At 36.9% G+C, this 27,901-nt stretch overlaps 3 protein-coding genes across 3 annotated transcripts; 1 reads left to right on the top strand and 2 right to left on the bottom strand.

Annotated features, from left to right (window-relative positions):
* Positions 1-25: 25 nt before the first annotated feature.
* LOC111344589 (ADP-ribosylation factor-like protein 15) lies at positions 26-7,944 on the bottom strand. The gene is made up of 6 exons (XM_022951831.2): positions 7,730-7,944; positions 5,201-5,345; positions 4,632-4,691; positions 3,752-3,807; positions 2,500-2,652; positions 26-1,811 (listed from the first exon to the last, which is right to left on the bottom strand). Exons 1-6 carry the CDS (start codon positions 7,790-7,792, stop codon positions 1,653-1,655), a joined length of 636 nt encoding a protein of 211 aa, XP_022807566.2. The 5' UTR covers positions 7,793-7,944; the 3' UTR covers positions 26-1,652.
* On the top strand, positions 7,945-27,754 carry LOC111344588 (endophilin-A2). The gene is made up of 10 exons (XM_022951830.2): positions 7,945-8,126; positions 8,256-8,324; positions 10,141-10,213; positions 10,991-11,134; positions 11,946-12,079; positions 19,082-19,148; positions 19,472-19,566; positions 23,856-23,959; positions 25,672-25,880; positions 26,191-27,754. The coding sequence occupies exons 1-10, from the start codon at positions 8,082-8,084 to the stop codon at positions 26,322-26,324; spliced, it is 1,074 nt and encodes a 357-aa protein (XP_022807565.1). The 5' UTR covers positions 7,945-8,081; the 3' UTR covers positions 26,325-27,754.
* Positions 19,703-23,712, bottom strand: LOC148733650 (uncharacterized). Its single transcript, XM_088755841.1, has one exon. The coding sequence runs from the start codon at positions 22,653-22,655 to the stop codon at positions 19,884-19,886; it is 2,772 nt and encodes a 923-aa protein (XP_088611967.1). The 5' UTR covers positions 22,656-23,712; the 3' UTR covers positions 19,703-19,883.
* Positions 27,755-27,901: the final 147 nt, after the last annotated feature.

Below are 27,901 nucleotides of genomic sequence, written 5' to 3'. Positions count from 1 at the left end.
ATGGAAAGACAACAAAATCTAGTCCTCATTTCGTAAATAATTTTATTGAGGGTAAATATTACTGTATTAGAAATTAAGTAGGAACACAAAGTCTGCAAGATTACGGAAAAGTACTGTAGTAGAAAGCACTCGCCTGGGCAAACAGCCCTAGAAGTGTTATATAATTATGTACAAATAACTGAATAAATAGGCATGTATTCCACCGAATTATCTGAAGTAGTCTCTAATAAACCATTAAGGATACATTAGTTTAGTTGAAAAACCTTCTAAAACGGAGGCTAAGGAAGGTTCTAAACCACAATTACACTTCTTAATAAAATCCTTCGCAGCCCAGACTAATAGCAATATTTGAGCTTTTAGTTGGGAGGAAAGAGACGTGGCTGGCCTTGATAGGAACATGAAGTTCTGAACAGGGGAACAAATATTAGTCGGGTGTGCTTATAAGAGCGTTACGGATATTGATAACCAGAGACCCAGATTACTGTCGGACATGTCAAGACATGACAAAAACTTGGTCGTACCGACAACTTAGTTGGAATTAAGGAGATTCTGAAATGAGGAAGTTGACCTCGCCATACGACACCTCGAGTTTACACACCAAACAAGTCATTTAGTTCTCCAAAAGATTGGAGCTTAAGACATTTCCTTGTTTCCCTCCACTTTTATACATTTTTACAGGAATAAATTAACTTAATTCGTATACGTACATTTTAGCTTATGCTATTGTAGATGAGTTTTGGGATGAAATCGGTTCGAAGAAACTACAATTTAAAACACAGGTAACATTCCATGGATGCAGATATTCTTTCCGTACGAGGAAATAAAATCTGAAACAGAAGTCTCGACATTTTTCAACTCATAGCTGTTCATTCCCAACGCATTTTACAAGTTTCTAGCTTCTAACATATTCACTAATGCCAGCTTAAATGTTGTTAATGTGAGATTTCCGTAAACCCCGTCGGGATTATGGAAATGTTTTCACGAAATCTGCAAACTACAGAAGATGTTCGAACGACTTCCGCAATTTACTGAGGATGCTACAACTTATGAAGATGACAAAAATGTCTAAAAACATTTAAAGAATAGTAAAAGATGGCCTCTGCCAAACAAAAACCTACTTGAGTTTAATTGCTAATGCGCGAATGCAGATGTAAAATGAATCAAACAGTCGGGTTTAGGAGTCAGAAGCAAGAAACTGCTGTTAGCAGTAGCCCGGGAAATCGATCTGAACGGGTGAAGTGCACACACAATTCGCGAGTATGAATGGGTGCATACATATATTAGAAACATCGTAGAATCCTCAAGCAATATCGCAGCCACGAAGAGAAAAGTTCAACTTTAGGCTTAAAACAATTCTTCTTTCTCCGAAAGGAAATTTTTTGCGCCAATTTTATCATCCAAAACAACATTAAGCTGTTTAAATAAAGGTTACATTTATCGTTTCTTGATTTAAAATGTGGAGATAATGATTATGACGAAAATGATAATGATACAATTAATAATAGTAGTACTAATATCGCAAATATCTTTACAAACAACTTCCGAAGATCGAAACACAGAATTCGATCAAATTAAATACGAAATCATTCTCATTTAAGATGTGTTCCGGTTCCAAATATTTCTTTTGTTGGTCGAGAGACACTCGTCTAAGCTCATAATCTATTTTGTTCTGATGTTTCCGAGTCAGGATTGATGAATGACAGTAGTTTACTCAGTCCTTGTTTAGCACTTTCCGTGTCGTCTTTAGAGCACGCTTGTACGTGCCAATTCCTCTTCCGTGCAATGACGTCTAATCCCATCATCCTCGATAGCTGGGAATCGAAAGAAAGTACGTAACGCAAATAAAAAATCAACCATTTGCATAAGCTTAAGACGCCGTATTCACTCACCAGTTAAAACTATGGGTAGTCCCTCCTTTTCGGCGAAGTCCGTCGCGTGAGTAAGAAAAAAAAAAAAAAATCGTGAAAAATCATGGAGTTCCTGCGGCGTATCGGCGTCACTCCAAGAGTTCCCCACGGCGCGCTAACAGCAATTTTTTTTACTCGCGCGACGGACTGAAAGGGAGGGGGAGGGGAAGGGGAAGGGGGAGGAGAGGGGAGGGTGCTTGTAGTCTACTAAGAAGTTAACAAATAAACAGCATTTTGCCGTCCGTCTGTTCAGCAATAGATCCATCACAGGTGACGTCAAAGGTGGCACAAGAGACGCAGCAGATAGTTTAAGTGATTTTCCTGCCACATTTTGACGTTTTCTGTACAGACTCAGGGCAACATGGAATCTACTGGTTTGTTTGTTTGTTTGTTTTTTTTTTTATGATAACAAAGCAAAATAATTATTAATAGTGATGTCATCCGCGCTTCTGTTCTCCAGTAGATCATAAGTATGAACTATAATCGAAATACGTGCGTTTGTTTTTAGTTTATGATAACAAGGCAAAAAAATTGTTATTTGATGATTTCATCTGTGCATCTTAGTTCATCCAACAGATCATAAGCAGCTGACCTCATCTGCACTGCGGGCTCCAGTCACATCTTGTTTGTTGGCTAAGACCAGTAGAGGAAGGGACTCCAAGGAGGAGTGGGACAGGGCATCTTGTAATTCTGCTCCCGCTAAATCAACATCATCATCATTGCTACTGCTGTCCACCACAAACACCTGCAAATTATCAGTTAATGAATTGAATTTCAATATTTACTCAATGATCCTTATTTGAAAAATGCCAGGAGCCCATTACCCAAAATAAACATCTTTCATTGCTTGATAAGCAACAGCCTTTTCATGCGAAGGGTTATTTTATTCTTTTCAACGTTATTCAGCTACTAGCTGTTTTTTTTGGGTGCGGTCTTAACTTTCATCCTCCCAGGAAGAGAAAGGCGCAAAGGCTCACTTCCTGCCTAGTGACTGGAAATCAGACCCACTGTATCAATTAATCTCATTTTTTTAGAATGGTTTGCACATGATGTATCCAGTTCAACAAAGGCTAGTATAAGTGACTACATCCATCCAGAAATTTAACGCAAATACATTCATTGGTACCAGGCCTATATTTAAAAAGAGAGTTCAAATCAGTCTGTAATCATAGGAGAGGTTGACAATATTAAACACCCATACAGCAGGGCCCAGTTGTATAAAGGGCATACAATACTGTCCAACAGATAAATCACTTTATCATATAAGTAATGAGATTTACTCTGTGCAAACTCGCCAAATGAAAATTGTCTCTCTTTGATGAGAAGCAACCCCACTGGTCATATGATGTTTTTCCCTGGTGAAAAGTATCATATGACCAATCAGAAGCCTGATGTGATTTTTTCACAAGTGAGAAAAATCGTTTCGGTTTTTCCTGCTTTTCAGGATGGCCATGCAAAGTAATTGAGAGTGAATGTTTGCAACGTTTCCTGCTTGTCCAGAATCATGGCTTCAAAGTTTTCCATTAAAATCGTTCTCATTCGCCAACCACGAAGTAATCTACATATCCAGTGGAAAAGTGATAATAAAACCTACAACACTATCCACCAGACAGAGATTTATCCAGTTGATAGTGTATTCCAACCTATAAACCCTCAACCAGGGCCTGGAGTCTAACCTGTTGATCATGAGTATAATTGCAAACAGAATTGCCAGCTGTATCTTGGGATTGCATAACTTTCTTGAATTCTCCCAGCCCCCCTTGTGTCACGATGAGTCCATGTAAACATGGACAAGGTCCTGTATTCCTTAAAATAATATTAAAGCTTCAATTTTTTTCACTTACTATCCCCTCAGCTCCTCCAAAATAGTGTGGCCAGTACTTTCTGACATTGTCTCCACCTATTGTGCAAAGTTAGATAAATTCATGAACAAATGAGGAATGTTTTGAGTTGATGATATTTAAAATTGTGTGATTTTTCCACAAATTATTTATCAATTTGTTTGCAACTTTCTGCCTTTCAAGCTTTTTAAGTGCCACTTTAGAAACCCTAGCTTCCAGCCACTGAAAATTTACAGTGAACTGATGAATTACCCCAGTACAATTGGGTAAGATTGGCCCATCATATCTCTTAAACAAGCACAGTGACCATCTTTTTCAGTATTGCATTTTTAAAAACAGACTTTGGTGAGGAACACTTACGGAAAGTTTAAAAACTTGTTTAACAATTTTTTTTTTCTGAGAGATCACCTTTAGGGTGATTTGAATCTAATTTCTCCTCACAATATCACCCCTGAATCACACATTAAGGTCAGGAGAATAAAGGAAATGATCACCCACTAAAAGAAGCTCTTGATTTTCAAACAAATTCTTGCCAGCATCTTAGGAAATCTACAGAGAATAGGCAGACTTGTGTTAAGGTATTAACCCTTTATCTACCAAGATCTCGGATTGTTAATTCTCCCCTCTAACTGCTACACATTTCCTTGTAGATTGATTATGAGAATTTTATGTGAGATCAGGGTAACAACTTCTACCTGATAAGTTTGAATACTCTCAATACCTGTTGGCTGGATAATGTATGGATATGATACAGAGAAGTTTCATGTTAATCACATCTGGGAGTTAAGGTGACATGGGTATTAGATGTGATTTGTTGAGGGCAACGGTTACTAATCACTGAAGGTACATATTGTTAGTACTAACTTTGAAGTCATATACTCACCTCCAAGTTCTTTAATATTTAGAATGGCACTGGGTAATTGGACAGCTTTCACAGAGAATCCTACCATGGCAAGTTTAGAAATAATTATGTGTATTACTGAATGGATTTAGTAACACTATGTGCCAATCACTTTTTTGGTAGAAAATTTCCTGAACTGAATCAAACAGTCAAAGGGGGTTTGTCATGGATATCTCAGACTCAGAAATAGGGGATATTGCCCTGACCTAAAACCAAATTCTTCCCACTAACCCATGATGCAACATAGCAAGTTGGGAGAATCCTTTTCAAGAATCAGGGAGTAAAATGGTCAATAGGCATTTACAAAGATCTCTTTAATTATCCTTCTTCAGTCATAAAACAAATGTCAACTCTGAGTGATAAACCTGAAATGAATCAGAAATGGTTTGATGCTACTCTTGTTTAAGGATTAAAATGAATGTAACTGGGGAATTACAATTCAACACTCCTGTCTAGTGCCTTCTTCATCAGGGGTGATTTAATCGTTGCAACAAGAGGTCTTACTGAAATGGATATTCAAATCTTATTAGACACTCACAAATAGAGCTTACCCACAGTCGGTTTAAGTTCTTCAGATGTGTCTCCACTCAGCTTTGCAAACAGCATTGACTTGCCAGCCTGGCTAAGTCCAATTGCAATCACAGAGTACGATGGCTTTGGTGCTGAAGGTTCCTTGCAGCAGATTGTTTGGTAACACTATGCGATGTAAAATACAACAGTTCTGTATATTTCAGTTGTTAGAATGGGTTTTCAGGATGAAGTCTCTCTTTTGCAAGGAGATATTTGTGGGCCAACTGACCCAAATTCCTGGTACATGAAACAAATTATATCAAAGTGGGATGGTTATATAGAATCTCTCTATATGGGGGTGGGGAAGAGGTAGTTTTTAGACACAGGGTTGTTTTTAGAAAACCATTGAGTTGTTTTATCCCATAATTGGCCACATCTAGTTAAAAAAAAAAACAAACATATTTTTGCTAATTATTTCTCTGCAGCCAATAAAATCTCTCTAGAAAATAACCCCCTACTTAAACTGTGATGTAGATCCAACCTGCTGGACAGGAAAGGGAAGAAAAGAAAGACCCAGTCATACGTGCATGCTCCCAAATATCTTCATTAAAAACAAAAACTTTTGAATATTTAATATGTCTGCTGTGTGAATTGTTACTTCACAAAATAGAATTAGCAATTAGCAAAAAAAAAAAAAAAAAAAAAAATTCAAATCCCCGCCTACCTGCCATAAAACCTAGGGAAGTAAAGTAACATGATATTCTTTTATTAAAAGTGATAATCTACAATTTCCGTCTTATTGATAAATTATTACTGCATAATTATCTCTGTTAGGTCTACTTAGCAGGCAATGTTTCACTTAATGCCTTGCTAAACTAATAAGTTTGTTGAAGTGAAATCTTTCCCTCTATTTGAACTGAGAGATATAATTAATATCTAACCTCCTTTTATCGATCCAAATAATAATAACAATACTAATAATTTGACAATGAAAAACTGCGATAAAATATTATAAAGCATGACACGACGTTTTGACGTTTCCAGAACGTCATTATCAAGTAAACTAAAATAATAAAATCGAGTATATATATAATGAAGCGGTGAATAAATTACAAAACGTTGAAAGTTAAACAAAGAGTTTAGCCCTAATGGAATCGCTCTGGGTGTTTAAATTGGGCCTTATTGTTCTTATGTACAACATTTCATAAACAAGACAATCCCATTTCGTGCCGCATTTTTTAAGCATTCTAAACTGGCTCTCATTGAGTAAGTCAATGTTCCCATGGGCATCTCTCAGGTGGCGACCAATGGCAGAGTATCGATGATCAGCAATGCGTTGAAACATTATTGAACATTATTGTCATGCTTTATAATATTTTATCGCAGTTTTTCATTGTCAAATGTTTTACCAAATCTTTACTTATTCGAATAATAATAATAATAATAATAATAACGGTTTATTCACAGTATATCTACATAAAAAGGTCTGGCTCTTCTGTGAAGGCCTACGATACTAAAATTTAATATTAAAACTAAATTATAATGACTAACTAAATTGTAATAAAAACTATACATGAAAGTAAATTATGCAGAATATATTGGTTGGTGGTGGTGGTTGTTTCTATATCTTTACAAGGAAGACAAAGTGCGCGCCTTTAAGAACACCTTGCAGAGCCTGCAGTATTCTTTAAAATCTGTGCAATTCCTTATATTTGCTGGCAATTCATTAAAAATCATGGCTGCTGAATGCTGAAAGGTGCCCTGTACAAATGGAACATAAAGCCTTGGAGCAACACTGGAATGGAGATGCCTAATGGGTTTTACGACTTGCAAATTTAAATGGGAGGGCCAGTTATCAGAATACAGTGCTTTAAAAATAGTCTTTAGTAGCGAGTAGTCTCTTAGCTCCAGGATAGGTAGCCAGCCAAGATCCAAAATGGTAGATATACTGTTTACATATTTACAAGTGATGAAACTAGCCATAGCGAACTGGAGCCTTTGTAGTCTAGCTGAGAGGAACTTTGGTAGTGGATAAAAAACAATGTCACAGTAGCTTATTTTAGACAGAATTAATGTTTCTACCAAATGTTTCCGTAGTTTAAAATTAGTAAAGTTCCTTATTTTTCTTAAGGTTACTGTCAAGTAACAGATTGCGTTTTTCTGTTTTTGTTTTGTTTTTTTTCTTTACTTGCATTTATAGCCCAAGCGCAATCAAGCGCACAGGCCTTAAATCCGAGCGTTAAAAATGAGGTTCCGTAACTTAAAGTAGTACAGACCTCGAACTCGATTAGTAAGAGGATTATAAGCAAGAGGATAGAACTCAGCAAGAGTAATTAAGTTAATTTAGTACTTCGATTCGGACAGAACTAAACAAGTTTACTATTCTCGACCTCATTCCAACCTTTTCATTCTCCTTTTTCATTTGTAATGACGTTAACGTTGATTGAGTTATTTTTCGAAATTCAAGTTCCAGCTTGCAAATAAAACTACAATAATTTCATGATCAAAAGTCTTATTGATCATTATAATATCAAAAAAAGATATGTTAAATAGATTTAAGCTGTACGTACTCGAAAGCACCCTATGCGGCAAATTGCGCACACTAGAGAACACCATTGACATTTGTCCCCCATGTCACCACCTTGACCTCCAACCGATTATTTTAACTGCGGAAGATCTCCCATATAGCGAGTACAAGAAGAAGACACGATCAAGTTAACTGATTTACGCGGGCTTTCGAAATTGTCATCATCCGCCATTTTAAGTCATGTGACTAAAGCCCAGGTTCTCCGTCGAAGGAAGTGAGAGCAGTCGACGTGACTTGCCTGATTCAAGAGTTATTTTCGTCGTTAGACGTGTGTTGCACTTCAAAACCGTTTTAAAAAGACGATCAAGTAGTTCAAAGATCAGAGTACAGTCATCATGTCATTAGCAGGGTTCAAAAAACAGATTAACAAGGCGAATCAGGTAGGGCAATGGGCGAGTAGTAATTTACTACTTTAATAAGTATTTCACGGCACAACTTCGTACGTGTTCGCGATCGCGTTCAGGTTTCACAAACCTTATCAACTTTGATTTCCGTTTGTTCTATAATAGTTCATGAGCGAGAAGATTGGTGGTGCCAAAGGATCGAAATTAGAAGAAGATTTTGTGGAGCTGGAAAGAGTAAGTTGCCTTTCAAGGGTTATGAAACTGACCCCAGACTCTGCCCATATGTATTTTCCCTTTCTGGCCGTTAAATTCTACTTGTAAGCAGAACTGCATAAGTAACCTTCAGTGTTTACAAAAGACATCACTTTTTTTAAAATAATTTTATCTCTGTTATTAAGAAATAATACTCTACCTCGTAACCTCGCAGAACCTGGGGCAACCTTCTAATTTCTTTTTGTAGCTGAGTTGTAATCCATTTTGTTTTGAAACCCTTTCCATAAGTGCCAAAAGGAACTTGACACAAGATACAATAACCGCTGACGCCATGAAAAATTTGACACACCGATGTTACCGATAAACGGCGTGTTATGAGATTTTCAGTTTCTTGTGCCACTGAATAGTTCAAATTATTTTAAATTTACGAATGTTTTGCCCAGCGAGAGTTAAACTTCAATTTCCTATTGTTTCGTAATGACTTGCAAAATATCTATTGTTCTATACATGTTCGTTTTTGGATCGAAACTTGCAAGTAGCGCTTGTTATTATCGGAATGCTAGCAAAACAATAATTATTGATTTTTATGCCCGCAAATTTTAAGTAGTCTCATAGCTATATTCATTTCATGCAGTTTAAAATGAATCATTTTAAAAAAATGCCACCATGAGGAAATTCGAGGGCAGGTGTGTAGTTTTTCAATTTTCCTGTAAGCTTATTCTCTCCTCGTTTTCATTACTATTAAAAGGAAAACCTATATTCTATCGCATTAATTTTTGCTCAATTTACAAACTTAGATATTACGTATAATTGAGTTTTTAATCTTCTTATTATGTAAAAGGATGATGTTGAATTAATTGAAGGAAAAAAAAAACAGCATCAACGAATCGAACGCGATTCGAAGACCCATACGGTCGCTTTATTTTTACCGAGTATTTTGCAAAAATCGCACTCTAAATCGATGGTGATGTGCAGAATGTGATGGAAAATTATGATGAAAAATTTGTTTGGATTCAACAAATCGGTTTTTTAGATATAAGTGTACTTTTCTGAAAAGTCTGGAAAAGGTAATAAAAGAATTCCTATTGGTTTCCTCAAAGGAAAAATAATATTATGTACCATACCTGTTCATGAAGTATAACCAAATTGGAACATAACGAACCCCCCCCTCCCCGCTGCAAAGAAAATGAAATTAGAAGACAAAAAGTCTTATGTATAAGGGGTAAGCTTGTTATCTTTATGTGGAAAATTTAGAATTTTTGGCTGTTGCGATAAATTCAGAGTAAATTTAAAAAAAAATGTTCATTGTTTTAAAATATTATTAGGAGGACTATTTATGAGATCTCCAGCTGTTCCCACTTGCACAGCTTCTGATAAGTCATAATTTGTATTTTTGGAGGGATAGGGTTAAAAGCAAGGAAGTTTTGATCTGACTGAGAGGTCTGTTCATAAATTTTTTTCATCTCTAGCACTGGGCTAAAGAAATGTGTTTCCCATTTGTGTTACCCACTGTTTAATCTGGGCATAATTATTTTGGAACAGCTCTGTACATTAAGTGAAAGATGTATTTAACTGAGTTGACCAATCTGTAATTTAATACAAGTTTAAGACTAATTTTGGGTAAATTGAACAGACTAAATGAAGGATCCACTTTATAAAATAATGAACTTTTATTGAAGTATAGTAAGTTAAAGGAAATTTGTAAATAATATTTTGCCACTCTTACATATTTTGAGTGGCAAAAAATATCTTATGTTTGTGTTACTTATATGATGATGCACACATGTAACTCCTCAGGAAGCTCATTCATTCCATTTGTTTTGCTCTCTTTGTATAGAAAACAGATCTTACTGCAAACCTGGTGGATCATGTTAGTAGTAAAACAAAAGAATACCTTCAGCCTAACCCAGGTACTCAGTATACAGTGCATTGTAAACTGGAAGTGTAGCATTTCAGAGGAACATGTTCAAAACTATTATCTCTCCCAGTTAGTATGTGCTCTGTGATTGCTCAATTTAGCAGGTCGTATTTCACTTTATTGTATGGCTGTCTCACAAGGACTTGGAACTACCGAATTCACAAATTTGATTGGCTGAAATCAATATTGAAAGCGGTCTAGATTTTCCCATCTAGACTGGTCTAGGAAAAAAAGGAACAAAGAATACAAAAAAATGGCATATAGGATACAGCCATATAATAAACATCTTATTAACCGAGCTAGGTTGGTCTGTATATGAGAATCTTGACTTTGGTCGCTGGTACAGACCTCTCTGCGTTCGGTCTGTACTGGCGACCTTGGTCAAGATTCTCCCATACAGACCTCCCACTGAGTTAATAAGAACTAATTATGGCCTGCTTAATTCAATGGTCAGCTTGAATTGAAATCTCCTTCCTCTATTTGAACCCAGAGATAGAATAAATACCTTGCTAATCTTGTTTTTGTAGTCTGTACCATACACTGTATTTTTTTTCCGAACCTAGTTTTTAATACTCAGATTTATGACCTGTGCAGTTCATGCTTGGGCTATAAATCTGAAAGTGAAAAACTCTATAACTTAAAGTGCAGACCTCAAACTCAGTTAGTAAGAGGTGTTCATGTACACGGTGAATTAATCTTGGTTTCTGAGAAGAGTTGTGTTTCTCTCTGCTTTTACCACATTTTTACTTTTATGTAATATACTTTTTAGCTGCACGGGCCAAGCTTACAATGCAATCTACCGTACACAAAGTGAGAGGTGAAGCCAAAGTGTCAAGGTACCCTCAACCAGAGGGCCTTCTTGGAGAGACCATGCAAAAAGGTGGCCAGGAGCTGGGTGATGAGTCACTCTTCGGTAAATAGACTAACATTTGCATGTAACTGATTTACTTAGTACGCTCACTCAATGAACACAGTACCTGTATCAGAGATGGTTACTTTCCCTTCCTTTAATACTTGCACACCTCGCCATTCTTGATACTGCAAGGTATACATGTATATAAGCGTTTAACTTTTTCATTTAAACTTTATTTTCATATTTATGGGCATAAGCATTTTTCATTATTGACATTTGATTGTTATTTGAAAGTACAGATAATTGTAATTACTCTGACTAATGAGGAAAAGAAGAAAGAAAAGACAAGACAAAGTAAATTGATGCTTGTATATGTACCCTGTGTTCACATCTGTCTCTGTTTCTCTGTTCTCTGATGAAACTTTAACTCAGAGAATCCACATGAAGATGTTTAATATTGACTTGTGCTCAAAGTACTAGCCTTTGCCTAAACATTGTTAGGAAAATTTATTATTTGACAAGGGAATTCTGCATTAAATTGCATGCAAAAACTGATATCACATGAATGGCAAAGCGATGAGTGCGACGTCGGTTTTCAAGTGCAATTTAACGCCAAATTCACAAGTCAAGTTGTGAATTTTCCTTGATATGCATAATTGAATAAAAATGAGAAAAAAAGAAAACAGCATTACTTATAGTTGTTATGTATATGTAGATGTGAAACAGTATCACTTAGTCTCATTTTCAACTCACAATTCCTTGCTAAATACCTTGCTTCATTAACCAATCAGAATGCGAGATTTTATTCAATGATATGATTCTACAAAAAGTTAACTAATATAATTGTGCTATGGCTTAAATTTCTCTTCAGGCCAAGCCCTTCAGGATGCTGGGGAGGCCTTTTCAAATCTAGCTGAAATTAAAGAAGCACTTGACAATACTGTCAAACAGAACTTCCTTGATCCCCTGGATCAGCTCAGAAACAGGGATATCAAGGAGATTATGGTACAAATTGAATCATTATGTAATGATAAGATACACTTCACCCTAACATCAGTAAATACAAGTTCTCCATAATGTTCTTGATACATTTTCCTATGGTACATACAAGGAGAATTTGTCTAACAATCAAGAGCTCTGATCCTTGAGTTTGCAATCATTTCCTTTTTCTCATGACTGTAATTTTTGATTCAGGGGTGGTGTTATTGGAGAATTAGATGCTTAATACTATTACAAGTTGAAGTATTATGCATTATCATGTGCCTCTTTAGATTTGGGGAGAGAGGCAGCGTAGCCAAGTGGTTAGCAGCACTGGACTTGTAATCCGGTGGCCTGGGTTCAAGTCCTCCACCCTGCCACTCACTAGATTTGTTCTCGGTTGCCCCTAGTTCAACTCCTCGGCTGCACTCTGTAAATAACCCACTGGTCTACCTTCTGCCAGTGGGGTTTTTTGAGCACTTAGTTGGTCTACATTATGGCTGAAAAGCTCCTATGGGAGAGCTTCAATTAATGTATAATTATTATTCTTATATTATATTATTTGGAGGTTGATATGATATGAAATTTGAGGAGAAGAGATAAGACATTTGTCTCTATTTCAAATCATAACAGATCTACAGAACAGATCAGACACAATATTCGGGTTTCTATAATTAACACATGTCTAAAACATTGTGCCCTTATGAAAAACAATATGCACTAAAAACATTTACCAGATGAGGGTAATTTTTACCCAAAATGACCAATCAGAGTGCTTTGTTTGTTTCAGTTGACCGCCGGGTAAACTTTACACTAGTGGGGTAAACTTACCATTAGCAATTCGCTCGTTAGAGCCCTTCTATGGGCTGTATCGACGCAAAATAATTACATTCTTTCGATTGTGCCTTCTTAGAATTGAATTTTGCGATTTGGAGTTGAAAAAGGTGCAAAACCGATCAGCTTATATCTAGGATGGCGCGCTTTTGGATTTGTTGGGATTCGAAAATTGACACGGCTATGTTTGCAAAGTCATGTTTGTTGTACCTTTATGATGAAATGTTGTTGACATGAAGGTGTTTTATTGACAGGTTTTAGGTGACAAGTTTATACAATAGCAAATCAGGCGTGTAATATTATCCTCTAGCAATCCTAGCGCACGTCTTCTTGACGTTAGCGACCTAGTAAGCATCGAACTTAAACCCTCGTGATTGATCATCGGGACGCCACGACAATGTCCTCCTTTTCTTTCCGTTCTTAAAGAAAATCGATAAAACAGTCAACATTTTGAATTGTAATGTACGATGCACAGCGTTTCACTCGCAAAACACGTGACACATACTAACTATGGATTTAATATGTAATCTGTGAACAGCTTGGTGCCACGTCACGCACCAAAGAAACCATGTGCATTTAGCCATTTCTTTCTTCCTGAGAAACTACTCGAATATTGCAGAGAGTGGTGTCACATTTTACTTCTGATGTAGTCGCAAAACTCTTCGATGTAAGCGTGATGGAAACTACTTTTTGAAAATATTTATTTCCAGATTTTCCGACGAGTGTTTCTTGCGAAATCGAGAGCGTACTTATTGAACTAAGTAATCTACGCTCACGTATCAAAGTATCAGGTGTGTAATCTAATTAAAGCGTTCTATCCGGCGACTTTAGCAGTGTAACTTGGAAGATCACGATTGATCCTCGAGCCTCCACAAAAATTTCCTTTCCAAAATTCCTTTTCTTTACGAAATCGATAGAACAATCAAACTGTAATGTAAGGTGCGCAGCGTTTCGCTCGCAGAAAACGTGACACATGTAATCTGTAAACATCTTGCTGTCTCGTCATGCAGCAAAGAAAACATCCGCGTTAAAGTTATGACTCTTGGAGGACAAGAGATTTTTATGTGTTTGGCTGCTCTATTATGCAAACAATTTTTGCCGATTCGCGAGTGGAGTTGCCAAGATATCTTCATGGAAATATTTTTTTCTCAGTACATTCAGTAGCAGTGAAGTGTTAGTAAAAAATGGTGCCATTCGGAGTAAACGTTTTTTTCTTAACTCAAGAAAAAAATTTTGGGGGGCTCTGTTGTTGTTTCACAAAAGCCCTTTAAAACTGAACAAGTTGGAAAAATCGGGATTCTCTTTTGAAAAGCCACACCAACCCGTATTATACCGTTAATTTCAAGTCGTTTTAAATCAGTATTTCCTTCAAGCTTTGACACCGGCACCCACTAACAAAGTGCGATTTTTTAATTCAATATCCACTATTGACGGAAAATGTTGTAATAAATAAGTTGTCCAAATTTACAGCTACGCAGACCAGCCACCATTCCTCAGAAATTTCACTACAAAATTTTATGTAATGGGGAAGGCAACAGGAAGAATTACGAAAATTTAATCTTTTCCGAATAATTTCACAGAAGGGAGCATAATTTCAGAGTGTAGCTGTCCCAGTTTTACACCGACCGTTTTCCTATTAAGAATGCCGCACACAAGCTTTATCTCACACTTAGAGGAATTTGCTAATTTCCTTTTCAAATTGTGGTCACCTTCGTTCCATTATACTGTTACCACATCACTCAAGTTGACATGTACTAATAGAAACTGGTTTTTCATTGGTATGTGAAACCACATATAACCACTTATAACATTAAAAAGTCAAGCAAGTCGAGGTTAAGCTTTTTCACGAGCAAGGAGAGAAGCTGTGAGAATTTGCAATTTCAAATTACGCGGTAAAACAGAAATGTGCGCCTCATGGTTGAAGTATCTCTTTTTAAAGCATACATGCTGGTTAGCTCCAAGTGGGTAATTTAGAATTATTCACCAAACGAGCCAGCTCCTTTTTTACTCGTTTGCTCCTTTGTTACCGTTGCCGAGCCAAACGGGCCACTAAAGTAATAGGCACTTTTATAGCGGGGTAGGTTCGTGATTGAAGTATGAATCAACAAGCTGTAAGCGAGAGAAATAAAAGAAATTTGATGAAGAATGGCGAGAAAAAAATTATCATCGAGAAGGACTAGAGTTAGTGTTTTAAGAAGTCATCATGTGCCGGCACCCGACCAGCAACCATATTGAGTTCTGCCGCGCTCTGCTTAAGCTTCTTTCAAGAAAAAGAAAATTGTCGGCCAGAAAATAGAATAAAGGATTGTCTATGGCAAGCCAAAGCGGACAAAAGCGTATCAAGTTTGACACGCGATAGTTGAGTTGTATACACGATAGTCCAAAAGACTATACGATACTCGAGAATAACTCTATTTGGTAGTCGGAATAAATGAACAATAATTGAGATTTATAAGCAGTAGTCGAGAATTATTAGCAATAATCGAGAATATTCGAAACTTTATACCGCAGTCGAGATTTTATATGCGATGTTCGAGATTTTCTATACGATGGTCGAGATTTCCGACTGCAATTTTGGTCAGCGGCTGTAGATAGACACGTTCAACGACTCATGTTAGGTGGACATTTTTTCCTATAAAACACGAGGTTGATTTCCATAACATTTGGTGGATGTCAAAGAACTGAGAGGTTTTGTTTTGAGTATTAAAAGTCAGTTTGATTACAGCATGCAATCATATCGGAATAAAGACTCAGTCGGTGCAGAACACTGTAAAAGCAAACTGGAAAACTATGCTGCCATAGTCCTGGCCATGGCCGTGGGTGTGTCTGAAAACGAAGAGTTGGGGACAACTAATTCAGCACAACATTCTGCATCTGTTGTCCCTAATCATAATAGTCTGTCAAACACACTTTCAGACTTGCTACGAGCCTTGGAAACCTGGGTTTTAAAAAGCTATCTGAAGTCGTGGAAGCATCTCCACCAGGCACTTTAAGCAACGTTCCTTCCAAGTTGCCAAGCACAGGTGGGAGACCTGCCTTCAACATAGCGAAAGTGCAAATTGAACAGTTGAGAGATACAGGTATGAATTGGAAGGCCATTGCAGCAGTTCTTGGCATATCAGAAAAAACTCTGCTGAGGAGACGAACTGAGTATGGGATTCAGGCAAACTTCTCAGACATAAGTGACATTGATCTTCATAATCAAGTTCTTGAAATCCTGCAATTGACGCCCTATAGTGGAGAATCCTATGTCAGAGGTAGTTGAAAGGGAAGGCCGAAAATCCTCGTTTAAAGAACGAGAATAAGAGAAAGTCTTTGCCAAGTAGATCCAATAGGGAGAAGCATACGGAAAAGATATGCAATCTGCCACCGTGTGTATAATGTTCAGTGTCCAAACCATCTGTGGCATATTGATTCTAATCACAAGTTGATATCCCAGAGGTTTGTCATTCACGGCTGCAAAGATGGCTTCAGTCGAGTAGTCATTTATCTGCATTGCTGCTCAAATAACAGAGCTGTAACAATGCTGTAGTATTTTCAAGATGGTGTTCAGGAGTTTGGCCTGCCATCTCGGGTAAGAGGCGATCACAGTGTAGAAAATGTAGATGTGGCACGTTTTATGGTGCAAAACAGAGGAGCTGACCAAAATTACAGTCGGAAATCTCGACCATCGTATATAAAATCTCGACTCTTGCAAATAAAATCTCGACCATCGCATATAAAATCTCGACTGCGCTATAAAGTTTAGAATATTCTCGATTATTGCTAATAATTCTCGAATACCGCTTATAAATCTCAATTGTTGTTCATTTATTTCGACTACCAAGTAGAGTTATTCTCAAGTATCGTATAGTCTTTTGGACTATCATATATACAACTCAACTATCGCGTGTCAAACTCAATCCACTTTTGTCTGCTTTGGCTTGCCATAATTGTCACTGGCAAGATGTGTTTCTGCCGAGTGTCTGCCGAGAGTCTCTTGAGACTCAGCAGGATGCCTTTGCGTTCCCATCGGCGGTCTGTTTTTCAAGTTTTTAATTGGAACAACTCCACAACAACTTGTCTGCACCGAATAGGCACACATCAGTCAAATACGATTAGATTAACCTTAACAAAACAATTTTTTCGAATAGCGCATTTCGTAATCTTTCCATCAATAAATATAGCTTACGGTAGTTACGCTTCAAACAGTGTGTTGACAATTTCTTTTGGGAAAGACACCCGCGAAGGTATATTGTTTTCATCAAGATGTTAGATTGGAGACATGCACAGTCGATTGCGTGTTGTATATCCAGGATGTTTGTGATGACATCACGTAAAATGCACGTGGAAATATTGGTAGACAGCCGTCCCGCTCTGCTCGTAATCAAGGGCACGATAGACGAGATGAGTTTTTAAAATAGATGTCTTTAATTGCTTGTGGAAGTATTCATCAAGGTCTTGAACGGTTTAGTGATGACTCTTAGAGGACAAGGAATTTTTATGTGTTTGGCTGCTCAATTATGCGAAGAATTTTTGCCGATTTGCGAGTGGAGTTGCCAAGATATCGATCAAGTACTACTTCTTGGAAATGTTTTTTTCTCAGTGCATTCAGCAGCAGTGAAGTGTTAGTCAAAAATGGTGCCGTTCGGAGTGAACGTTCTTTTCTTAACTCAAGAAAAATATTTGGGGGGGGCTCTGTTGTTGTTTCACAAAAGCCCTTTAAAACTGAACAAGTTGGAAAAATCGTAATTCTCCTTTAAAAAGCCACACCAACCCGTATTATACCGTTAATTTCAAGTCGTTTAATCAGTATTTTCTTCAAGCTCTGATGCCGGCACCCACTTTGACGTTGAAACTACCAGTTATTCTATTATTTCGACTATTGTCCGAGCAGTCAACAAAAGAAAATAACAAACAATTGCAATTAGAAAGTGCCGTACACGCTCGTCACCTCGTTCTCCAATATGACATCTTACAACTAGAATTATTCCAGAACTTAAAAATGGTTTAGGCTACAGTGACAATCTTGACAATCTTGACAATCAGTGACAATCTTGTTGATTCCTCTTTCGTGGAATCAACAAACATCTCAGCAGGTTTCAGAGTGTGACGTGGCACCAAGATGGTTAAAGATTACATGTGTCACCAAGATGGTTAAAGATTACATGTGTCACCAAGATGGTTAAAGATTACATGTGTCACGGTGGGCACTTTCCATTTGAACAAAATTTTCGAGATTTCCGGTCAGAAATCGAATGGAACGAGAAAAGTTCCGTGATAAGTTTTCGAAAATTTAGGAATACGTTTTGAGTGTACCCTCTTAGATACGGTCAGACGCGTTCCATTTGGCCAGTGAAAATACCGACATTTTCAACCCGTGATTTTTGTTGAATGGAAAGCGATCCTTGTCACCTAAAACCTGTCAATAAAACACCTTCATGTCAACAATATTTTATCATAAAGGTAAAACAAACATGACTTTGCAAACATAGCCGTTTCAATTTTCAAATCCCGACAAATCCAAAAGCGCGCCATCCTAGATATAAGCTGATCGGTTTTGCACCTTTTTCAACTCCAAATCGCGAAATTCGATTCTAAGAAGGCACAATTGAAAGAATGTAATTATTTTGCGTCGATACAGCCCATAGAAGGGCTCTAACGAGCAAATCGCTAATGGTAAGTTTACCCCACTAGGGTAAACTTTACCTGGCGGTAAACTGAAACAAACAAAGCACTCTGATTGGTCAATTTGGGTAAAAATTACCCTCATCTGGTAAATGTTTTTAGTGCATATTGTTTTTCATAAGGGCACAATGTTTTAGACATGTGTTAATTATAACTTTCAAACAGCAAAATTTTTAATTCACAACTAACAAGGGAGCTGTATGACACCAAATAATAGATGGTAGTGTCTTGGTCAGCACTCAATATTTTTCTTTAAACTTTATTTGCCTTTAAAAGGGCTCAGTTGAACAATGTGCAGCCCTACTGTTTGTCAGTCATTTTATGTGATTATAAAAAGTGGCAGATTTATGCTTGTTTATAAGCAATTTCCTCCAGGCCACATTCACATGTAATAATTCTTCAGGATTCTTGCATTTGTATACTTGTAGCTAATATGTGGTATTGGTGTTAAATTTATGACATTCTATTATGATAATTATGAAATATTACTGTTACAGTACATTTATTTACCTTTCAACTACTTCTCAGCACCATAGAAAGAAACTACAGGGACGGCGACTTGATTATGATTGTAAAAAGAGAAAAGGACCCAAAGGTAATGTTTGATCATATTGAAGTTTCTTTGACTAATTATCTTATTGTTCTCTTTCTTAAGGTGAAACATTCTAAATCTACTGTACACAAGCCATCGTGATTCTCATAAACCGTCTCCAATTCCTTTGATAGCTGATGTTTTAACAACACAGTGCCATGGATTAAAATTGATTTTCTTAAGTGCTATATGAAATACGTGACAGGACATCTTTGCTATGTTATTATTGTAGTAACTATTCACCTTTTATTTGGGAGATTACTGACGCTTTGGCCTGCCTTTTTATTGAGTTTTTATTTTCCTTTTTTTTTTTCTTTTTTTAATAGTTCCAGAAGAAGAAGTCAGAGCTGCAGAAGAAAAATTCGAGGAATCTAAAGAGATTTGTTATAACAGTATGCTGAACCTCATTGAGACTTCTGATGTAAGCTGGAAATTGTTTTTGAGTCAATATGAATTTACTTAATGAGATCAGTTGCAAGATCCAGGGGTACAAATGCGTAACATTAGGGAAAAACTAGCAACTTCATAAAATTACCAAAAAATCATCAAAACATAGATTATTCATAAACTTTTATTGTAAGAACTACTTTTTGAGAAAATATTTGATGTTATCTGTTAAATTATCCTCATTAATTAATACCCAGAATGCATAGCGGGCGTGGTCATATATTCTATTTACACATTTGCAGGCTTAAATTCACGATTCTGTTTAGAAATAACACAGTTTTATTTACATAACTAAAAAGAAGACATAATTTCCTCATGCTGGTTGGGTAAAAGCTGGAATAATACATTTCTACGCCTATTTAATTTCTTGAGTTCTCCACAGATAGTCCTGACAGTGTTTGCATACACAATAGCTTGTTTATTGTCAAGCTTGTAGGTCATGTCTATAATATTGTCCCTTAGGAAAAAGTTACCCTTGAAGACAAAGGAACCTTTCTGATAAGCAGCACTATAGTCATCAACTTCATCTTCACCCAAAATTATGGCACCACTGCTTGTAACTTTGAAGAGGTAGTAATCATATATGGCGTCATCAGCTGCTGCAATGGCGACAGTACTTCCTTCTTCAACAAGATCAGTGAGTGCATTGACTGTTTTACTGACATTGACTGAGTCTTGATTCTGCCTTGTGACTGCAACATCTCCTTCTCTTGACATCTCAACCTCTCTCCACTTATCAACATACTCCTCATTTTCACAGTCCATGTCAGTTAAACAACCAATGCACATACAGCTTCTTAGCCTTGTCTTCACCTTACATTGCTGAGAAGTTGTTTTTACAGAGTGGATTTTTCTAATCCCTTTTAGCTCTTTAAAAGTGTGGCCAATTCTGTTTCTGTCAACAGCTCCTTCTCCATTTAGTGGAATGTAGAAGTATACTCTCTTGTTTAAGGTGGTTTTGCTGTTGGTTGAAGATGGCAAAGAGAACTTGTCCTTCAGATACTCATAGAGCTCCTTTGCAGACTTGATGGATGCTTCTCTTCGAATCACAGCAAGAGTAGCACGTTGTTTGACATTAGCACCTGCTGCATCTTGCTCTCCTTTTGCATGAGAGGTTTCAAAGAAATGCCGGTCCACCTGACACCCAAAGTCAGACAAAGAACATGACAAATCACCAAAAGTGTGCTTAGATTTGTATTGTCCAGCACACCCATCAGTGAATTCATGAACTTTGTCTACTTTCACTTTGACCTCATTCCTAAGGTACGTCAGTATTAGGCCTTGGGTGTGGTGTACAAAATGGTAGTCTTGAGTGTTGTCTTCTGAAAGGGCAAAGATGTGCTCTTTGATGAGGACAGGGTCTTGTTCTGTACTTGCTTTGCCATCAATGTCAATATCAGCATGGCGATAGACAATTGACACATGAATGCTGACTTTCACAGGATCGAAATACTCTGATTGAATTTCATCTTGTGATCTGCAAGTGTAATTCTCAGAAAAATCATGCACACAGATGATATGGTTGAGAGGCAGGTTTGTCATTAAATGATCAAACTGTTCTTTTTGCCATTTGGCCATAAATGAATGGTAGGGATAATCTTTCAGGAGTTGCTGGAAATAGTCAAACATCTCTTTGACAGGAGTTTCTTTTTGGACCAAGTGGATTTTCCTTTTTTCCTCGCCATTGTTATCTTTGTACGTTATGTATTCATATCGTTTCCACTTGACTTCAGTTTCAGACATTTCTTCAGCTGCTGTCTTGAAGTTCTTCACCCCACACTTGTCACAGCTCCTTGTCAGGCAGTCTAGAGAGGAATAGCTGGAGTCTTCTGGCTTTTCACACAATGTGGATTCCACAGCTTCAGTGAGAAAATTAAAGGCTTGAACTTCATTATTTTGTATGGATTTTCGATATTTCATGCAAGAATCAAATACAATTTTGCATTCTACATGCTTCCTACACAAGCAAGATTGTCTATCTCTCTCTCTAGCTCCAGTAACAAAGAAAGGCTTCAACTGCTCAAATCTTCGTTGTTTCACTTTTATGTCGGGATGTAGCTCCTGGAATTCTTTGAAACACTCTGTTTGAGTCTTTTCAAGGATATGCTTTGCGTGCTCCACATACTCCTTTTTGCCAATTCGTTGCCGCATCTTGTCTCTTTTGGATCCAGTGGGTCGACTTGCTTGTAGGGTCCAAAAATCGTAGATAACACGCTTATCTTCTTCTTTAATCGCGTCACACCTGACATTTCTTTTTGTGCTCAACCAGCAGGCCTCATCACCCTTCAAAACTCTTTCTCTATGTTTGATAGCTTTGGACACCTGGCTTCTTTTTACTCCCATCATCTTGGCAATCCGTGTTTGGTGCTTTTTTTTTTTGACAGAAGATCCAAAAGCCAAAGAGCGCGTACAGTTATAAGCTGCTCTTTCATCAGTCGACTTAGCTTTTTTGACTTTGGACAATCCTTCTGCCAAATCTTCTACCAAACACTCCATTGCTTCGATATTTTGTTGCTCCTCAACTGGTCTCACGAACTTCTTTTTTTCAAGAATCTTCCTTGTGCGAGGAGTACTTGCAAGGTTTTGAAGAATTTCAGCCTTTTTTGCGGGGGTTTGAGGTAAGGCAGGGGACACCTTGTCCTTTGCACGGTTTTTTGCCATCCTTGAACTAAAAGCCGGTGTGGTGATGTTGACTTCCGGTTCCGGTTGCGCAAATGATGACTCTTTTCTATTCTGACGAAGTTTTCGAACCCTTTCTCGAGTTTGCTGTCGCTTTTTCTCTTCCCTCTCTTTTTCTCTTTGCTTCAAAACCTTCTTCTTGATAGCTGATGCAGCATTCCGCTCACGGTTGGCTCTTTTGTCATCAGCCTTTTGTGCAGATGTGCGTGTTTTCACTGCGGCGACTGTCGCGTTTTTTTTCTTGCTTCGAAGCAAGCGCATTCTTTCTCTTGCTTTTTGTGCAAGAACTTCCTTGTTTCTTTCATAGTATTCCCTTTGTTGTTTAAGCTTTTTTTCTTCTTTTTCTTTTCTCCATTGATCAGCAGAATATTTTTTGTTTTCCATTGAATATTTCGCAAGCGAAGCGTGTAAATTCTCTACGGAAGAAGTCACGCTAGGGAAGTCACGTTCTCTAGTAATTTCCAGTCTCAAACGATCCTTTGTTCATGGGTGTATATCAATTAATTGTTGTATACCCCCTCTAGACGTAATGTACAAGGTTGTTGTAAGCGAGGAAGAAGCGAAGTTTAGATGCGAAGATTTCTAAAACTGCCACTATTTTGCGCGTCTAAACTGATACACCAATGCAAACAATACTGTTCCAAGATCGAATATGTTCGCGATTCAAAAAAGACATAAATTTAGATGTTAAATTGAGTTAGATTCGTGAACATTTGGTACCGATAGAAAGTTTAGAATTTGAGAATGACAGATCTGCTAGTTGAAGAGCAATTTCATTTTAAGCGCGGCTATCACAGACCTTTTTGGAGATGAGGATAAATAATTTTAAGGTAAATTTTCTATGCATTTTATGTGTTCGCGATTCAGACTTTTTGGATTTTTTACGCTGTCTTTGAATTAAATGGAATAAAAATTTGTATACAGAAAATAAATCATCTGAGAATTATTGTATGTATTTTTTTAAACTGATTTGAGCTTTTTTTGCGACAAAATCTTGGTGACTATGAAGTATAGTACAATATTGTATAAACAGCGTTACATGTTCGGTCGCCGAGAAAATTGTTTCGTAGCGCGAATATTACAATTCAGTGTTCCAATTTTAACTATTTTATTGAAAAGTCTATGTTTCTAGTGTATTTCTAAGTCAAAATTATTTTGAAATTTTAAATTTTTAAGTAAGAAATTTTTGAATATGTTTGATGCTTTGTCAGATTATGTTACGCGTTACACAAGAATTCGCCTCACTTTTCTGAATACTAAAATCCATAAAAAAATAAATTCTTCCTCTATTACCACGATTTTTGGTTTAATACAAAGAGGTTAACTATATCTAACAGGATATATAAGTTTTAAAGTGTTTTGTTTGAAATATATATTTTTTTGCTCAATATGGTTTTCGTAAACATGCTTTGCCACCCTGGATCGTGCTACTGATCTGAGTATGACATACATTTGTGTGTCCAGCTGCATTAATTTTGGCACCATTTGACCCAATTTGATCCGAAATTTGTGAAACTTCCAGGTAAAGTGGAAAAAAATGGAACTTATACTGATTACTAACTGTTATCTTTATGTATGCTGTAGGTGGAACAAGTAAGCCAGTTAGCAGCCCTCGCAGAAGCAATATTTGATTACCACAAACACTGCTCAGATGTCATGGAGAGCCTGGTGGCCACTCTGAACAACAAGTAAGTGGAATGGTAAACATGTCAATGTATATTGGCAACTGTATATTCTGTATGTCATTATGTCTTTTTGCAGCTTTGACTATGGAAAAATTCTGGAAGGAGATTGGTTTTGTATTGCCCTGTGTACAGTATAGGTGATTAGGCATCTTATACAGATGTGTTATTAAGGTGGCTGTGCACAGTTTTTGCACGCACTTTTGCTGATGCAATTGAGTGCGTGAATGGGAATTGCAAAAAACAAACATGCCTTCAATAGAGCAGTCATTTTATTTACTCAACACATACCCGCACTATCAGTGCTATTTTTCTCTATAGTTGGCACAGTATTGAGGGCTTCAATCTTTTATCACAAAGATATGTTAGAAAAGTGAACGGTGCAAAGAACCCAGCAATTCTCAGCTTTTTTGTCGTTACTGAAAGAACCCAGTTAAATGCAGCACATGTGTAGTACTTGTGAAAGAACTACAATTGAATGGAAAATTGCTTTCTCGGAAATATGCGTATTTCTTGAGAACCACTCTTTAGAATTTCATGAAATTTGGCATGAAAATACTTTAGGAAATAAATAACTGGAGTATTGAAAAAAAATTGATTTTGAACAAAGAAAATTGTAGAAAATCAAGTGAACCTTCAACAAAGGATAATTAAAGATCTCTTTGTTAAATTGTCAGCAAAATGGTGTTAACTTGTGAGTATCATTACAAGCTCGTTGCATGCAAATTAAAAAGAAAATCTATTGACTAGATTTTCTACAAAGAAACAAAACCGATTGTAATTGCCTGTTTATATCTATTCATGTTGCCATAGCAATGGCACATATGTCAGCTCAACTATCAAAAAAACAGAGTTTGTGTTGCTAACTTGCTTGCTGCCAGTTTGGGCGACCGAGAGATCAAGCGTTTTAGAGAAAATGGTGAAAGAAACAAAGGTATCAAAAACTGTGTTGAGCTGCCTTAACCAAGTGTGAGGTCAAGATGGCTGGATATTGGCGGAGTTCTTTTTTCGCATTTTTATGGACCTTGACTTCGTCTTGGTCCATAGAAATCCAAAAAAAGAATAAGGCTAATATCCAGTCATCTTGATTGAACAATCTTGGTTAGTGAAGGATAAATTATATCACCAAAAAAAAAGTCACTTTATTAAGAATTAAGAATGACTTGTTTACTTCCAAAGCCAGAAAAGAAAGCCAACTGTGTTTGTAGCACCACAAGCTCAAGAGATTCATTTCTGTTTTGTTTGTTTTAACTATCTTCTGCTGCTTTTTGCATTTCCTTTGCGGAAATTTTCCAAGAAATATGAACGTAGTTCTAATTCGATTTTTTTCATGCATGGGATCGATATGGGCATTCCCATGCGGGCAAGATGGGCTCATCTTGCCTGCTCAGGTAGCCAATCAGAACACAGGATTCGCTTCATCTTGCCCAGTTGGGAGCTGCAAGGGATGCAACGAAATATAATACTTTTTATTGATCACTTCCATTAGGGTTTTCCAGAATTAATTTATAATGCAAGGGGGAACATTTGTTTGAAATGCAAGTCACAATATTTGATTCAAAGCAGAAAAACACACAAAAGATTTCCTTCTAAATACTGCATTTTCAAGCTGAATTAGTATTTTTGTCAGACAAGTGTGAATACAGTATTTCTGTCAGTGGTTGTTTCATTTTGCATTTTGTCCATTCCTTTTTCAACTTAGCTCTTTTTAATATTAGGGTTTCTGAAGGTAGCAGTCGTCCTCGAAGTGAGCGAAGGTCCATTCGCGTTCGCAGTAATGATGATAGTGATGATGAGTCCAACTCCTCTTACAGTTTCTCACCCACACCATCTGCTGCTCCATCAGCTCCACCTCCAGCTCCCACCCCTGCAACTAATGGTGCTTACTACAGTGGCCCATTCAAAGCAGTGTATGATTTTGAGTCAGGTAAGGAAAGTTTGTTGAATATATTTGGTCACATTTTTTATAAAAAGAATTTTGCAGATTGCATGTACACGAGTTTTACAATCACACACTAATGTTATGCAATTATCACAAACTAGGGCTTTGGGAAGGAGGATTTTATACATTTGGACTAAATTGAAGACATCACTATTCTGTCTTTATTTATGCCAAACTTGCTTCTTTTTTACTAATTTCAGAATAACAGAAGTTGATCTCTTGATATTAATTTCTGTTATTTTGTGTGCATTTCTTCATTCTTACACCAGAATGTTGGCTTTTGTTTTTATTCCAGAAAATGACAATGAACTTGGTTTTAATGAAGGTGATATAATCCAAGTGGATGAACAAATAGATGAAAACTGGCTTTCTGGAACATTAAATGGCCAAACTGGAATGTTTCCTCTTAATTATGTAGAGAAAATGTAATTTTAATCAATCATTTTGAGCAATTTTCAGGTTTCGCTGGGCTCCAGTGGAGTGATATGTCAATTTAATTAATATGACAAAAGTAATTTTTGCCATATCAAAACAAACTTTGGAATCTAGGGTATATAATTTTTACATATTAAATGAAAGCTGAGAGAGAATCTGTGCATTATTAGGTTGTTTAAAAACTGATCTTTAACAACCCTTGAAATTAATTGATTGTAGCTCAAAGGAGGTTGAGCTCTTGATAACCAGTAGCAGTTTTTGAGAGACAAAAAAGAAATTATCAGGGCTTGACACTAACGGTAGCCAACTAGCCACAGAATAGTAGAAATTCAGTTTTAGCATGTGGTTTTCAGTTTTCACTGGCCAGTTTGGCTAGTAAACAAACTGAAATTGTTGTAGCATCTGAGTTGTAACTAACCACCTAGCTAGTAAGTTGAAAAGTAAGTGTCGAGTCGTGATTATAAGGTTGTTTTTTTTCCAAACTGATTGCTTCATACAGTGGTCATATTACTCAAGTTCTAGGCAACCAAGGGCAGATCTCAAAGGAAATATGATCACAGTTGATTGATTTCTGTTTTATAACCTGACCATCATGATAAAAAATTGAATTTTACTTGTAATTATACTGTGGTTTGTGGATTATGTGATAATGAAGACAGTTATTATTTTCTGTAATAAAAAAATGCAGCTTAATTTTATTGATCATCCTGGTATAGGAAATTGTTTAGACATAATTGATAAACACGCAGCTATAGTAACCAAAAGGGTTTGCTTATATTAGTCTCTGAACAGTTTGTTCTCCATTCAAAAATGTGCCATAAATGACAGTACACTTCACAACTGTGAAAGTCACTACCTTACTTGTACGAAGGAGTTCAGAATGTAACATGTACACAATTAGGTGGTTAATTGTTTTGGCAAACTTGTGCACTTTTAGTTATAAAAGTTAGTACATGTTTTGTATCTTCAGTATAACAGGAGTTTCATTATTGTTTTCCAGCAGGAGGGTAACTGGTTTACACAGTTGGGCTAACTTTTTGAACTGAACTTCCTTCTAGGATAAACTTTCCTGTTGATGGTTAAACTGGGTGGGCAAATGCTTCCTCACAGCCAGTCAATTTGCCTGGTGCCCGGCCCTCAGTGAAACCCCTGGTATATATCCTTGTATTTAAAAGTGAGAGAAATTATCGCAAGCTTTAGTAACCCACCTCCGCACAGTTATGAATGGGTTCACCCAGAAGTCGTCTGTTACATGTGCATGAGTTATCTTTGTAGTGCAGCTTGAGGTGAGGTATTCATTAAATTGTTCTAAGGATGGCTCCTTAACAAGGCAGTCTGAGGCGATTGAATGTGGACCTTTTAAGTAAGTGTTAATGATCACTGAGAGATCCAATTTTGCATTAAAGGTCAAATGTTATTGGTTACTATTGGTATTGTGTTGTGAACTGGTGAACAAGTTTCCTTGTAGTCTACAATTCTGAAAGTTTACTGTTGCATGACAAAATAATTTTGTGAAACACATCAGAAACTGGTTTTCAAGTTATTTTCTTGGTGGAGAGCGAGCCAAATTA

The sequence above is a fragment of the Stylophora pistillata genome, chromosome 4, assembly GCF_964205215.1.
Source record: "Stylophora pistillata chromosome 4, jaStyPist1.2, whole genome shotgun sequence".
Taxonomy (NCBI): Eukaryota; Metazoa; Cnidaria; class Anthozoa; order Scleractinia; family Pocilloporidae; genus Stylophora; species Stylophora pistillata.
Note: the sequence above shows the minus strand (reverse complement) of the source record. Positions and strands in the feature narration are given on the sequence as shown.